Source organism: Chiloscyllium punctatum, chromosome 39 (genome assembly GCF_047496795.1).
Source record: "Chiloscyllium punctatum isolate Juve2018m chromosome 39, sChiPun1.3, whole genome shotgun sequence".
Lineage (NCBI taxonomy): Eukaryota > Metazoa > Chordata > Chondrichthyes > Orectolobiformes > Hemiscylliidae > Chiloscyllium > Chiloscyllium punctatum.
Genome location: NC_092777.1, coordinates 58,113,974 through 58,127,700, shown reverse-complemented (window position 1 = coordinate 58,127,700; position 13,727 = coordinate 58,113,974). Strand labels below are relative to the sequence as shown.

Genomic DNA, 13,727 nt, shown 5'->3' with positions numbered 1-13,727 from the left:
TCTTGAGAATTTTGCCTGAAAAGTGCAGCAGTACAATCAAACTCTTTCTAAACTTGACTAGCTGTGACATTTTAAGTGGGGCTGTCCACAAAAAGCTTCAGGGTTTTGAACCTTAACATTCAGGGGTGATGCTAGGAATTACTTCAATGTGTGATGGAATTTTGTGTCTCAAAAACTTTGAATTAGTTTGAAAAACTTCAAACCTGATAGGTCTCTATCAGCAAAGGAATTAAGGAGTCAGAGATGTACAGTATGCAAACAGACCTTTTGGTCCAACTTGTCCATGCCGACCAGATACCCCAACCCAATCTGATCCAATTTACCAACACCTGGCCCTTCCTATTCATATACCCATCCGGATGCTAATTTAAATGTTGCAAATTGTACTAGCCTCCACTTCCTCTGGCAGCTCATTCCATACACTTACCACTCTCTCTGCATGAAAACATTGCCCCTTAGATAACTTTTTATATCTTTCCCCATTCACCCTAAACCCCCCCCGGGGAAAATATTTTGTCTATTTCTCCTATCCATGCCCCTCAGCCTCTGCTCCAGGGAAAACAGCCCCAGCCTGTTCAACCTCTCCCTGTAGCTCAAATCCTCCAACCCTGGCAACATGCTTGTAAATCTTTTCTGAACCCTTTCAAGTTTCACAACATCCTTCCAATAGGAGTGAGACCAGAATTGTATGCAGTGTTCCAACAGTGGCCTCATCAATGTCCTGTATGGCCGCAACATAACCTCCCAACCCCTGTACTCAATACTCTGACCAATAAAGGAAAGCATAACAAACACCTTCTTCACTATCCTATCTATCTGCAATTCTACTTTCAAGGAATTATGAATCTGCGCTCCAAAGTCTTTGTTTAGCAACACTCCCTAGGATCTTAGCAGGACTGCATGGTAAGATTTGCTTTCCCAAAATGCCGCACCTCACGTTTGTCTAAATTAAACTCCATCTGCCTCTTCTCAGCCCATCGGCCCATCTGATCAAGATCCTGTTGTAATCTGAGGTAACCTTCGCTGACCACTAAACTCCAATTTTGTGTATGGAACATTTTTGTTAAATGGAGCTAAGAATCAGATCCAGCTAATTGAGTGATAATGACACAGAAGGGATGAGGAGATTGCCTTACTACTTTATTCCAAAGGGCTAGTGATTGGATTCTTTCACTGGGAGTGGTAGAAATAACTTGCAGTGAACTGTTCTTAAAGTTGTCCCACACTTTCCCAGTATAGGTACTGACAAGTTAATAAAATTCTTTGAGTGCACTAAATTCAGATTCCAGTCTGTGACTCCCATGATGAGTAATTAATAAGTGTGCAATAAATAGCTCCTCTCAGTTACTGATGTGACCCCTGTGTTAATGTCTTTGGGTTGCAGGGTGATCCATTCATTTCTATTGATCTGGCTGACATGGTCCTGAATTGCAAACAAGTGTTACTTATTTTTTCCATTTGGAACTGCCAGCACACTGCTACAAAGCTGAATTTGTAACTATTTGTTAATTTTTTTAAAACTGGAACAATGTTAATTACCCATGGCAGAACTGTAGTCTCCAGCCATTAAATGCAGCTGTTGCATGTTTTGTAGGTTTGATTGACCTTGAGCCTACAAGCTGGTACCAGTGGGTGGCAGTACTTCAATGTTAAAGGGAAAGCATTTGAGACGATAGCTTAAATAATTCTTGTTTCTGATGCTTCCATGTTCTAAAAATATCCAGACTGCCGGTAACACGTTTTTTCTTTCTGCATAAAATTGTCATACAGCTAATTTTTTAACTTTTAAAGGTGAAACTTTTTTTTTCCCCTGAGGTAAGGTGTAGGTGGTAGAAACAATGACTGCAGATGCTGGAAACCAGAGTTTCGATTAGGGTGGTGCTGGAAAAGCACAGCAGGTCAGGCAGTATCCGAGGAGCAGTAAAATCGGTGTTTTGGGCAAAAGCGCTTCATCAGGAATACAGGCAGAGAGCCTGAAGGGTGGAGAGATAAATGAGGAGGGTGGGGGTGGGGAGAAAGTAGCAGATCTGAATTCTTAGACCCAGGGCTCTTGGCATTTTCTCTGGAAAAACAAATAGGTCAAATAACTGGGAATGATCCTTATTCCCACGGTGAGGACTATTAAACCACCTGCCACGGTCCATCAGTTTCCCATGTTGTAGTTGGAGTAAGCTGAGTAAACAGGGTATCAGGTGGTGGTTCTTCAGTCCCCTGTCATCCACCTAATGCACTCAGTTACTATCTAGTTGCTAAAGAGCTCAGTTTTTGGGAACATAATGTTTGAAGGTTTTTTGGGGGGGAGAAAAGCAAGAACCAATTGTCCTTGCTTTCTGATCGGTAGAGCCCATCTGCCAGTTCAAATGGAAATCATTTATATTTTTTATTTTAAACTTTTTAATTTACAGGAACTAGTGATCTGGTAACCACCCTCCTTTCTGCTTCACTGCACAGTCTAGTTTCAAAGGATTACATGAACTATCTGTTTCTGGTGTTAGGTGAAAAGTTTGAAATTTTATGGTTTTGTTCTCCCTTGTGTGCTCCCTTTTTTGAATGGAGGTTTTGAGTGTCATGTCACTAGCATGGATTTTAGATGGGCTGTTGTTGGGGAGGTAGGGCTAAGTGTTTAGCTTTTCTGCAAATCGGCAGTTGTGTGGAAGATTTTCTTCACCCCATGACTAAATCCTCATCTCACTGCAGAAAGCCCACAGAAGAGTCTCTGGTTTGATATTGAGCGAAATAATAGAAGTATACCAACTTGAATGACACTGTTGGGATACAATAAAGATAAGACAATCTTGTATGCTGCAAACTCGAGGGCAATTGTCAGTGAATTGGTTCTATGCCCTGTTAATGGGGTCCATGCCCAGACTCTGTAATGTAAATCCTTATAGCTGCAATTTCCAGGGAGCCACTGGGTGGCAGGATTGATCTAAATGCATTCACCAGCTTTGGTTTATACAAGCCTTTTTGGAGGTTCCATGAAATGTTGGCTTTGACTCCACATTATTATATTTGAAATTCAATTATTTTTAACTATTTGGAAATCATTACCATAAAACTTTTACAGCCCATAGTAAAGCATCATAAACTGAGCCCTGCTAATCCTAGAATTGTACCAAATGTTTGAAGTTATGCACACTATCCCAATTTATGTGCCTTTCCGATAAAGGTTGACATTGCAGTCAAGATTTCTGTACTGTTAAGTTAAGTAATGAGTAAATAGATGTAAACCATTGACGTATAGCACAATACTAACTAAAATTCTAATCCGTACGAACTCCACCACCCCACCCCCCTCGCAGGCAACATAAGGAAAATTGTTCAGAGGTAGAGAAAATCTAGGGATGTCAGCTCTATATGGTCATTGCTTCCCAATTCAGATATTGAAATTGTATATTTTGGGTAGCGAGGGTCTTGGTATTCTGTTGTCTTTCTCTGGAAGCTTCTGGTGAGTTGTATAAAGAAGCTAATTTTACTTGGGCAGGTCTCTGATTTATCGGTTATAGCAACTATTACAAGAAAGGTAAGTACTTTTCTTCAAGTTTCATCTGTAAGTCCTGTTTGCCTTATTGTGACCAAGTGATATTTTGAATGTTCCTTGTTCAGACAATAAGCAAAGTAGCTGGAGTTTCCAATGTTTGCCTTCAATCCTATAATTCACAGGCGGCACGGTGGCAGAGTGGTTAGCACTGCTGCCTCTCAGCGCTAGAGACCTGGGTTCAATTCCCACCTCAGGCGACTGACTCTGACTCTGACTCTGACTCTGGAGTTTGCACATTCTCTCCATGTCTGTGTGGGTTTCCTCTGGTTTCCTCCTACAGTCCAAAAATGTCGGGGTATGGGTGGGTTGCGCTTCGGCGGGTCGGTGTGGACTCGTTGGGCCGAAGGGCCTGTTTCCACCCTGTAAAGTAATCCAAAGTAATCTAATCTACTGAAATGGTTGCTTTTTAAGGAAAAGATCTGGTTTGTTTTGTTTCCTTGAGTGACTTTTTTTTAAAAAAAACTTGTTTGTGGGAGATTGCTTGGTATTTCACTAGTGATCTTTAGTGTCCTATTGTTTATCAGCTAATAATTTTTAAAATTGGGTTAAGGAACTACTTTTGAGCAGCAAGTAAATGAAGTAAGACCCTTGTTTGGTAGTGGTTGTACCTGGAATAGGTTATTTTCTGCAGTGTTCCTGTTGAGGGCTGGACACTTTAGCGTTCCCCATTTATTGTGAAAGCAAGCTTCCTTTTTTCCTGGGTTGTCATTCCTGATATTTGAGTCACTAAGCAGGGATCAAAGTATTCTTTTCTGCTAAGCAGATGTTGGGAAATGATTTGGAATTTAATGTGTCACTTCATTCTTTTGCTGTGGATGGCATGGTGGCTCAGTGGCTAGCACTGCTGTTCTCTCAGCACCATGGATCTGGATTTGGTTCCCACTTCAGGTAACTGTCTGCAAACTCCACACAGAGACCTTCTGTGTCAGTGTGGGGTTTCTCTGGGTGCACTGGTTTCCTCCCACAGTTCAAAAGATGTCGGTCATGTAAATTGGCCAAGCTATTTTGCCCATGAGTGTTAGGTGCATTAGTCAAGAAAATGCAGTGAAATGTGTGGGTGGGTTACTCTTCAGTGTCAGTGTGGACTTGTTGGGCTGAAGGGCCTGTTTCCACACTGTAGGGAATCTTTGGATGTTATGCTTTGGATGTTGGGTCTTGATAGTCCCAGTTCAAGCACAGGATTATCATGTAATTCCCTGCACTCATGTACAGTGCGTGTGGCCTTTGAGATTTGGCTGTGCTTTCACAGTGACCATTTCCAGTTACGGTTTTAAGTTTCATGGGGAGGTGGGGATGAGCAGTGCTAACTTAAGATCATGATCCCATGTGTTTGAACTAGTTTGATCCACTTGTCACCAGTTCATCCCACTAGATGTACAAATTTAGAATGTGGGCTTCAAACTGAATGCTGAGTCAGAAAGGATGATTATCTTAAGCAAAGCATACAACTTTAAAAGGGGAAAGGAAACCAGTTGCATTTAATTTCCTGTTACTAATGTTAATAATTTCTTTACATTTCATCACTATCAACAAGTAACAACACTTTCACTTTTGTTTTAAGCCCTTCCTGAGTGGGAAATGCTTCATGATCTTCTATCTGTGCTAACAAAGAAGAGCATGTAACTCTGGATTTTTGTGGTGTGCGGCAAAGAATGAAATTCTGGCTCAGCACTGGTATTATCAATGGGTGAGATACCACAATTACAGTTATGCTGTGTGCACTGGAGATGTGCAGAAGGTTTACTTTTTTTTAAGTGGTTTATTTTTGTCGGTCTGTGTTGAGCAGCCACAAACCATGGGGTATTGAGTTTAAAGGATTAGGAGACTTGAAGAACTTGTCTGTTGTCTTGATGTGAAGTGATGCACGTAGGCAGAATGCTGGAATAACCTTTCACTTGTCACTAGTGGCCTTCAGACTTCCTAGATACTGTTGCTGTGTAGTCTGCTAGTTGTAGGAATTCCAAATCTGAGAGATTGTCCATACTCTCTTGGTAGGGAAAGTAAGGTGACTGGAGCTTTTCTTCAAACAGCTTAGTTGCATAAATTATAAAGAGGTATCGAGCTTTTATTTTTAGCTTTGATATGGTGCAAGCCTCATTTAGTGCCTTCTACTGCTAAACCTGATCTCATGTGTGTAATTTCACACTTCCTGACGGGAGGTACGCCTTAAGCATGACTTAATGCACAGGCAGGAAGATGTCCGTAATTTCCTTCTAAATTGGGGACTCAGTGACTACTGGATGACTATATCTATCTATCTATGAGCTGGTGTTAATGGAACTGGGGTTGTAATGCAGATGTGATGTTTCTAATTGCAGCTGGGTTGGCCTCAGCTTTCCTGGTATGTTTTTACTCCCTGCCTCAGGACAAAACTGGGATCTGTCTAAAGGATTGTCCTAGATGGATGAGGCTTTGTACAGGAGGCAAATTAAAGTTATCAATGCAGAATCAGGCCATTCACCTAATTGTCCTCACTGCTGTTTATGCTCCCCAAAACTTCCTGCCCACTAACTCTCTGCAATGTATGTTTGATAACCTTCTCCATGGTGTGCTTTTTGAGCTTCTCAAATGCATTCATTTTAGTTTTGTGCTCCCTGGATGGCAGGCTCCACACTTTGAATGTTCACCTGGAAAAGAGTCTATGTATCAAGCTGGTCAACTTCCTTTCAACAACCTCTGCTTTACATCTTGAAATAAGGAGGCCAAAACTGGCCACAGTGTGATTTATAGTTGAACATTGTATAATAAAATGGCCACTTTCTCTGTATATAAAGTGTTTCAGTGGATTTTGAATTTTTTAAACTGACCAATGTTACTTCTGTTTCAGTTTGATGAAGGTCGTAATACCTATGATGGTGAAGTTACAAAGGAGAATATAATTGAATTTATTAAGAGCAACCAACTGCCTCTAGTTATTGAATTCACTGAGCAGGTACAAAAACATCTGGTTATTTTTGGGAACTGGGTGCTCAATGTGATCCCTCCTAAATCTATAGATTAAAAATCTATGGATTAGCAATGACATCGTTGATTTTTTTCTCTCACTGTGTATGTTGAGGGAATATGTATAGTGCCTTGAATGAGATGTGAACAAATTTTGTAAGTTGGCACAATTGACAATCTCTTGCCAACTGCTTGCTGCCATTGTGTATAATAGCATGTTGTTCTAAAATCGGTGACTGTATATTAATGTACTATAACTGTGTTGCAACAATTGGCTGTTGGGAAGATGTCACTCCACACAGACTTGCAGCATGACCCACCTTTGTACTTCAAATGGACATTAACACAATTCTGTGAAGTATTAATGTTGGGTGAGCATGCTGGTTAAAAACAGTTTTGCAACAAATTGGGTGAAAGTTCATTCATGAATGATGTTCTCTTGCAGTCTGCACCAAAGATCTTTGGTGGTGATATCAAGACCCATATGCTGCTGTTCATCCCCAAGAGTTCATCAAGCTTTGACGAAAATTTGAACAATTTCAAGAAATCAGCGGAGAGCTTCAAGGGCAAAGTAAGTGCATGCTCTGACATTGATCTTTTCTAGATCAGACATAATTATGGTGAAGTTTTAACCCGTGGCTTAAATGTCAAAATTCCATTAATGAAAATGGAAAGCCTGTGTATATCTCTGTTCTGGTCTAATTAGAGTTCTTTCCCATTTAATCTGATCTGAAGTTGAATTCGTCCACTTTGGATTGGAGTGGTGATTTAGTGGCTAGTGCACTGCTTAGACCACGTGTAATCTGAAGCGAATGGAATTTTGGTTGTAATCTCGATTGATCTGACATTCAAACGAACAACTAATGATTAACTTCCACAATCTTCCATTATTTTTGGCATCAGGCTGCTTCTGTATTGAGCAGATTCACCATGATAGAGTTTGAAGGGGTTACACTGACTTGTTCTCTGGAATTTCGAACTGAGTATTTACAACTGAAGGGATTTGCTAAGGGTGACTGATTGATTGTTTGCCTCCAGTGGTGAGGGGCCATCAACAGCAAAGGCTGAAATTTAAATCCAGGATGTTTAGGAGTGAAACCATGATTTTAATTTTATCAAGCTGCCACTGAAAATACTGAGCTCCAATCTTTCTCTACTACAAGCAGCATACCTTGCAAATGGGATCTCCTCTCCAGTCCATGCACTGCACCCCAGTCACAACTTTGTTTTTGTGCCCTTTTCCCATACCACTGTGGTACTTGTATTCTGAACCCTAACTGCCTGCCTTCATCTGACTTTTAGTTTACGTAACACTTGAATTTAGATTCTTTTTTCCTTTTTGATCAGATTCGGTTAATATCATCTGAGTGCTCTTTTATACAAGTTAGCTCGATCCTCAAAGCAACTGATTCATTCGGACTTGCATTATTGCAACACTATAGACTGTGTTTCTAACTTGGCATCAGAAACACAAGTGGACTTGCTGACTCTCCAGCTGTTCAGCAACATGATCCCAGACACTGCTTATGTCCCATTTTCTACATTGCATTTGTTATTTTCTACTTTAAATCCTTCAGGAATATTCTAGTTAATATACACTGGGGTGTATATATTGGGGTGCTATTTGTCATTAAGACCCAATTGTATTCCTTTATCTCCATGCATTGCTTTTGTAGTGGATGATTAACAATGAAGTAAAGTGCTTTTTTGTCTCGTGTTAACTTTGGGCTGCTCGAGTGTCCAGGTACTAAATCCCACCCTGATATACAGAAATCAAATTTGATATGAATTAATGTTTATACCTCCTGGATTTGGAGGAATGACTGTCACTTAATAACTAGGTTTTAAGGATCTTTCCATCCCCATGTTTGAAGCAGCTCCTTTTGATCTTTTCAAATGAACCTGCCCTTTCACAACTCTCCCACCAGATCCTCTTCATCTACATTGACAGTGAAGTCGAGGACAACCAGCGGGTTCTGGAGTTCTTTGGTTTGAAGAAAGAGGAATGCCCAGCCATTCGCCTCATCACCCTTGAGGAGGAGATGACCAAATACAAGCCAGAGAGCAAGGACATCACTGTAGATAATGTCAAAATGTTCTGCAACCAGTTTTTGGAAGGGAAATTGAAGGTGAGACATCTTTCAAATCACCAGGTACTGACTGTCTGTCTGTGGAAGCCTGTTTTATAAACTGTAGTTTTATTTAAGAATGTTGGTAACCAGAGGTGAATCGTGGATAGTGTAGACCTGTTTAAGGGGAATCTAGGCACCAGGGAGAAAGGAATTGAAGAATATGCTCGTGGTTTGAGATGAAAGCGTGTGAATGCTCTTCTGGGGCAGTGTAAGCTGCTTGGCTGGATGCCATTTGGGGAGTTGTTGTATTAGAACTCTGTTTTTGCCCTTATGATAGTACTAACCTTGCACTGGGATGTATGTTGTAGATATTGGCAGACTTCTACTGTGCTCAAGTGAGTATCATTATTATTTGATCGTAATGCAGTGTTCCATTTTTCAGTTGCAGTAATTTACACTCGTGGGTAGTAGTCCATTTCCCTACCTAGCCAGTGTGATGTCGCAAGTAGATGATTGGTGAAGGGGTGTCAGGGTGTTGAGACTAGTGTAGAGGGCTTGTAAAGCTGAGGGCAGTTCATAAAAGCCTGGTGAAGTACTTGCTAATTATGTAGACACTGAGGGTTTAATTAGATGGACTATGAACTGTAGCCTTAATGTTTGGATTTATAATGGGAGGAAATCAAATCAAACTGGAAATGTCAAGTGAACTGGGCTGATGATTATTTTATAGGGTTAGAGTAGAACATATACCAAAATGTTGTAAGTGAAACTTATCACTGGATGTGGAGGCCGTTTAGTGTTGAGGGTAAAAGTTAGCTAATGCTTTGCTTTATCTTTTATTCTGAAGTTGAATGCACGACTCCATGCCAGATGCCACGCAAAGGTTTAATTATGATGGGGACTGTCCTCCTGATGGCATGTATTACCTATCAGTCAGCCGTACTTAAATGTGCTTCATCTGAAAAATACAAACTCCTGGTAGCAATTTAAACATTTTCACTGTCAAATGTTTAACATCAAACGTAGCAGTGACTCAGCTGGAGCTGAAAACTTCAAGGTTTTTTTTTCACTTTGACTCCTGTAGCCTCATCTCATGAGCCAAGATGTTCCTGAAGACTGGGACAAAGAAGCGGTCAAAGTTCTTGTTGGCAAAAACTTTGAGGAAGTTGCCTTTGACGAAACAAAGGATGTTTTTATTGAATTCTGTAAGTGTGACAAGCGCTTCAATGCCGTTCTCTTCATTGGCCTTTCTGTTTGATTTAAGTATACCTCTTTTAGGTTTTAAAAACACAAATCTTTTAAGGTAATATTTGGTCATTTAAAGGTGACTAGTGCATGTACACCTAAGAGGCCTTGAAGTAGAGTTGCAGTAGACTTTATTGGAAATAATTGTTTCCATGATCCAGCAGCCTTGGTGCTGCTGTTTGCCAGACTGGAGAAGGGAGGTCAAGTGTATTCAATACACACACTTGTTCTATCTTTCAGTAAAGAACTCTCCTTGATTTTGCATGCTAATTGGATGAATGTCTATTCCAATTGGAGACCAGAACTGAACAAAGTAAAGATCAATCTAGAGTCACTACAGGGAAAGCTGAAAGTGCTATGGGTACCAGATGAGATCCCTCTGATTTTAGGAAGGTGCAGTTTGTAACGAAATGAATTCCTCATGGGCCCATGAACTAGGGCATGTGCCAGGAACTGCAATATTACAAAAATCTGGGGGTGACTTACTGGTATAAAACATTCTCTTGCCACAGATGCTCCATGGTGTGGTCACTGTAAACAGCTGGCTCCTATCTGGGAATCTTTGGGAGAAAAGTACAAAGATAATGATAAAATAGTAATTGCGAAGATGGATGCTACTGCCAATGAAATTGAGTCTGTGAAGATCCACAGTTTCCCCACACTCAAATTCTTCCCTGCCAGCTCTGAGCGAACGGTGAGTGTTGGTCCACAGATCTTGACGAGACCAATGTTTTGTTGCTCTGGTATTTTCATTTAAGACGTTTAACTTGCAATAAAACGTGGCATTGCTGTTTCAAAGGAGGTACTGAAAATTTGATTCTCCAGTTACTGAGTTAAACATGATTATGAAATGTCTTTAACATGAATATTTACACTTACCATTTCTCTAACTTAAGTTTAATGTCTGCTTACAGATTGTAGATTTCAATGGTGAGAGGACACTTGAATCTTTTGTCAAATTTGTAGAGAGTGGAGGAAAGGATGGCGGTACCATTGATGAGGTAAGTATGAACTAGGATTGGTGGTGAAGGCCAGTCTGGCCAGGTTTTTGACTGTGACCTAGAAGATGGTAATATTGAACTTGTGGTATCTCTGAGATGTTGTGTTCTAGTGTGGTATGCAGTGAGCTTCAGTGTAATGACATGTGGCTGCAGTGTGACACTTTTGCCCAGATCATGCTGGCTGCTGTTAGAGTTGGACATATTGTCCATCACATGGTTTTATTGCATTGGGGAATACTAATCTGGATAGCATGTTGTAATACCTTACTTGTTGATTTCTTTGAACAATGGTTCAGAGCTGAAATGTGAGGAAGCTGGATGGATTTAGGAGGGAGAAAATAACATGCATTTAAATATACTTAATACTATTTTAAAAGCATCCAGTATATTTTTGGCCTCAGTTGGACAAATACAATCCACATTCCTTTGTCCTTAGACAATTTAATCTTCCCAGAATAGTCAGAGTTGCTTTCCTGGTAATCAAATCTCTTCAAGTAGAAGGACGAGTGCATGTTGGTGTTAATTTTTTTTTAAATGTTGGCCAGTTTTAAATTTAAATAGCTGTATGTCTTTGACATCTCTTACTTTGTTTTTGCTGGTCAAGTGTGCTGCCTTCAAATCCCTGCTAACTGCTTTAGATGTTATCTAAAGTGGCTAAAAGAGTTTAGCACGTTTTGTGTTCATTGCTCAGCCCCTTGAATTAAGGAGTTAGGACATAATGTTCGGGTTGTACAAGACGTTAGTGAGGTCCCTGAATACTGTGTCCGTCTGGTCATCCAGTTGTCGGAAGGATATTAAACTGGAGAGAGTTCAGAAGAGATTCGCCAGGAATGGAAGGTTTGAGTTATAAAGAGGCTGGGATGTTTTTTCACGAGTGGTATAGATGTTTTTTTCCTAGGGTGGGAATTTCAAGATTGGAGCTACACTTTGTGACAGGAGAAATACTTTTTAAAGAAATGAGGAGCAATGTTTTTGAGGGTGGTTTGTGTGTGTGTAATGAACTTCCCGAGGAAGTGATGCATGTCAGTACAATGCAAGCTTTACAAGAGGCTTGGATAAATACACAAATAGGAAGGGGTTTGAAGGAATATGGGCCAGGAGCAGGCAGGTGGGGCTAGTTTAGTTTGGGGTTGTTTGGCAAGGACTGGTTGGACTGAAGGGTCTGTTTCTGTGCTGTATGACTGTGACTGTATTACAGCTTTCAAGATGAAAGACTAGGATGGAAATGACCAACTCTCATTGATTGCAATAGTGCAACTAAGGGGGAAAACTGGCATCTGGTAGTCCTGAAATTCTGAAAGGGAGATTGTCCGACTTGAAGGGGAATTGGGTGTTTAACTATCTAGTCAAAATCTAGATGCCTGGCAAAAACAATGGACGAAGTGATTAAGAACATGCATGCCAGGCTTTTATAGAGCTGTATTCTGTTGAATTCTGCATTTGAGTAACCAATCTTCATTTCAGGAACCGCCACCCTAAATGATTGGATGGGTCACAGAATAAGTCATCTAGGGTTCTCTGTCCTTCCTCAATGCTCACATTCCCTCGCCTCCCTTCTCCCCCTCTCTCTCTCTGTCTCTCCGCCCATAAAACGAGGCTGGGCTGAAGGAAGCAAAGTTTTTTTTACCTGAAGTGTATAGCTGTCTGATCAGTCCATTAGAAGCTGTGACTACTTGTTTGGTCACTAGTGTGATTTTAAGCTATAGATCCTATTTTAAGTATATGATGCCTCCAGATGCCTTTCTCATTCTAGAATGCCAGTAAACAGTTGACAAAACTGTGCATTTGGCAGGTCGGGACTCTGTTCTTGGAAATGGAATGATGGTTGGGGGGAGGAAACTGAAGACGTGTGAACTGATACTGTGAGCAGCTCGTTCTAGAAATTGCTGCTGCCGCTTAATGCCTGCATCTCTCTGTTCATACAGGACCTTGAAGATCTTGATGAAGATGAGGAAGCAGAGGAGTTAGAATCAGAAGACGAAGAAGCTGATCATCTTAAAGATGAATTATAAAAATAATTGCAGCCAAAAACACTACTTTTTTTGTACAACTCAAACAGTAAACATGGAATATTTAACATCAAGTTCTGAGTTGATAAACCAGGGAATATCCAAACAATTGTCAATGCACACAGTGCGATTGCTATCACTTAATTTATTAGGGATCTTCATCCTTAATTTTTGAAGCCACAAACTGATATCTACACTTGGGACTTTTTTTCTTGTTACTGATTCATGTAATGTACTTTTGTACAGGGTTTTTAAACTTGTTTGTATTAACATTACATATTTGACTAGTGATGGAAGGTTGTCTCTCACTTAGTGTCTGTGTTGCCGAGAAAGTGATGAATGTTGAACTAGGGGCCACTGATTTTGGGGCAGGGCGGGGGAAGAAATATACAAGCCATTAAAATCCATCAACTGCAGTATTGTTAAAAGGATGTGGCTTCTAGTTTTGCATTTCAGGGACACTTCTGTTTCAAAGTAAACCTTTTTGATGTTTGAATCTGGATCCAAGCTGATTAACATTTGTTTTTGCTCAAGGGTGGGTGGGGTGGGGGGGAAACCATGCAACAGTTGAAGGGTGGGTGACAAAGCTTCATATGTGAATTGTGCAATTCTTTTGAGCATTCCGAGCTGTTTAACCAGAGGCAAAAGATTTGGTCAGGATAAAATTAAAGGAAAATTAAACTTTTTTTTTCTCCATTCTGTGACTTCTCCTTTCATTCTGTTTAGCTCACTTTTTAAAAAAAAAAATTCTTGATTGTATTATGTCTTGTTGATCTTAAAGATGTTGTGTTGGGATTGTTGGTCAGCCATTTTCAAATTGAATAATCTCCAGGAACTAGCTACCTGCAGTCTTTATAGTGCAGCCTCTCAGCAAGTCTGACTCGATCAAGTTGATAATGTGTAGATTTGTAGATCC

The 13,727-nt window shown here is 40.4% G+C and overlaps 1 protein-coding gene across 1 annotated transcript in view; it reads left to right on the top strand.

Annotated features, from left to right (window-relative positions):
• Positions 1–13,507, top strand: part of p4hb (prolyl 4-hydroxylase, beta polypeptide) — a 33,240-nt gene extending 19,733 nt beyond the window's left edge. Inside the window, exons 5-11 of the mRNA XM_072558810.1 lie at positions 6,369–6,473; positions 6,930–7,055; positions 8,413–8,613; positions 9,641–9,761; positions 10,314–10,495; positions 10,716–10,802; positions 12,728–13,507. Coding sequence (XP_072414911.1) covers positions 6,369–6,473; positions 6,930–7,055; positions 8,413–8,613; positions 9,641–9,761; positions 10,314–10,495; positions 10,716–10,802; positions 12,728–12,814 — 909 coding nt within the window. The 3' untranslated portion in view covers positions 12,815–13,507. The remainder of the gene's footprint in view (positions 1–6,368; positions 6,474–6,929; positions 7,056–8,412; positions 8,614–9,640; positions 9,762–10,313; positions 10,496–10,715; positions 10,803–12,727) is intronic.
• Positions 13,508–13,727: the final 220 nt, after the last annotated feature.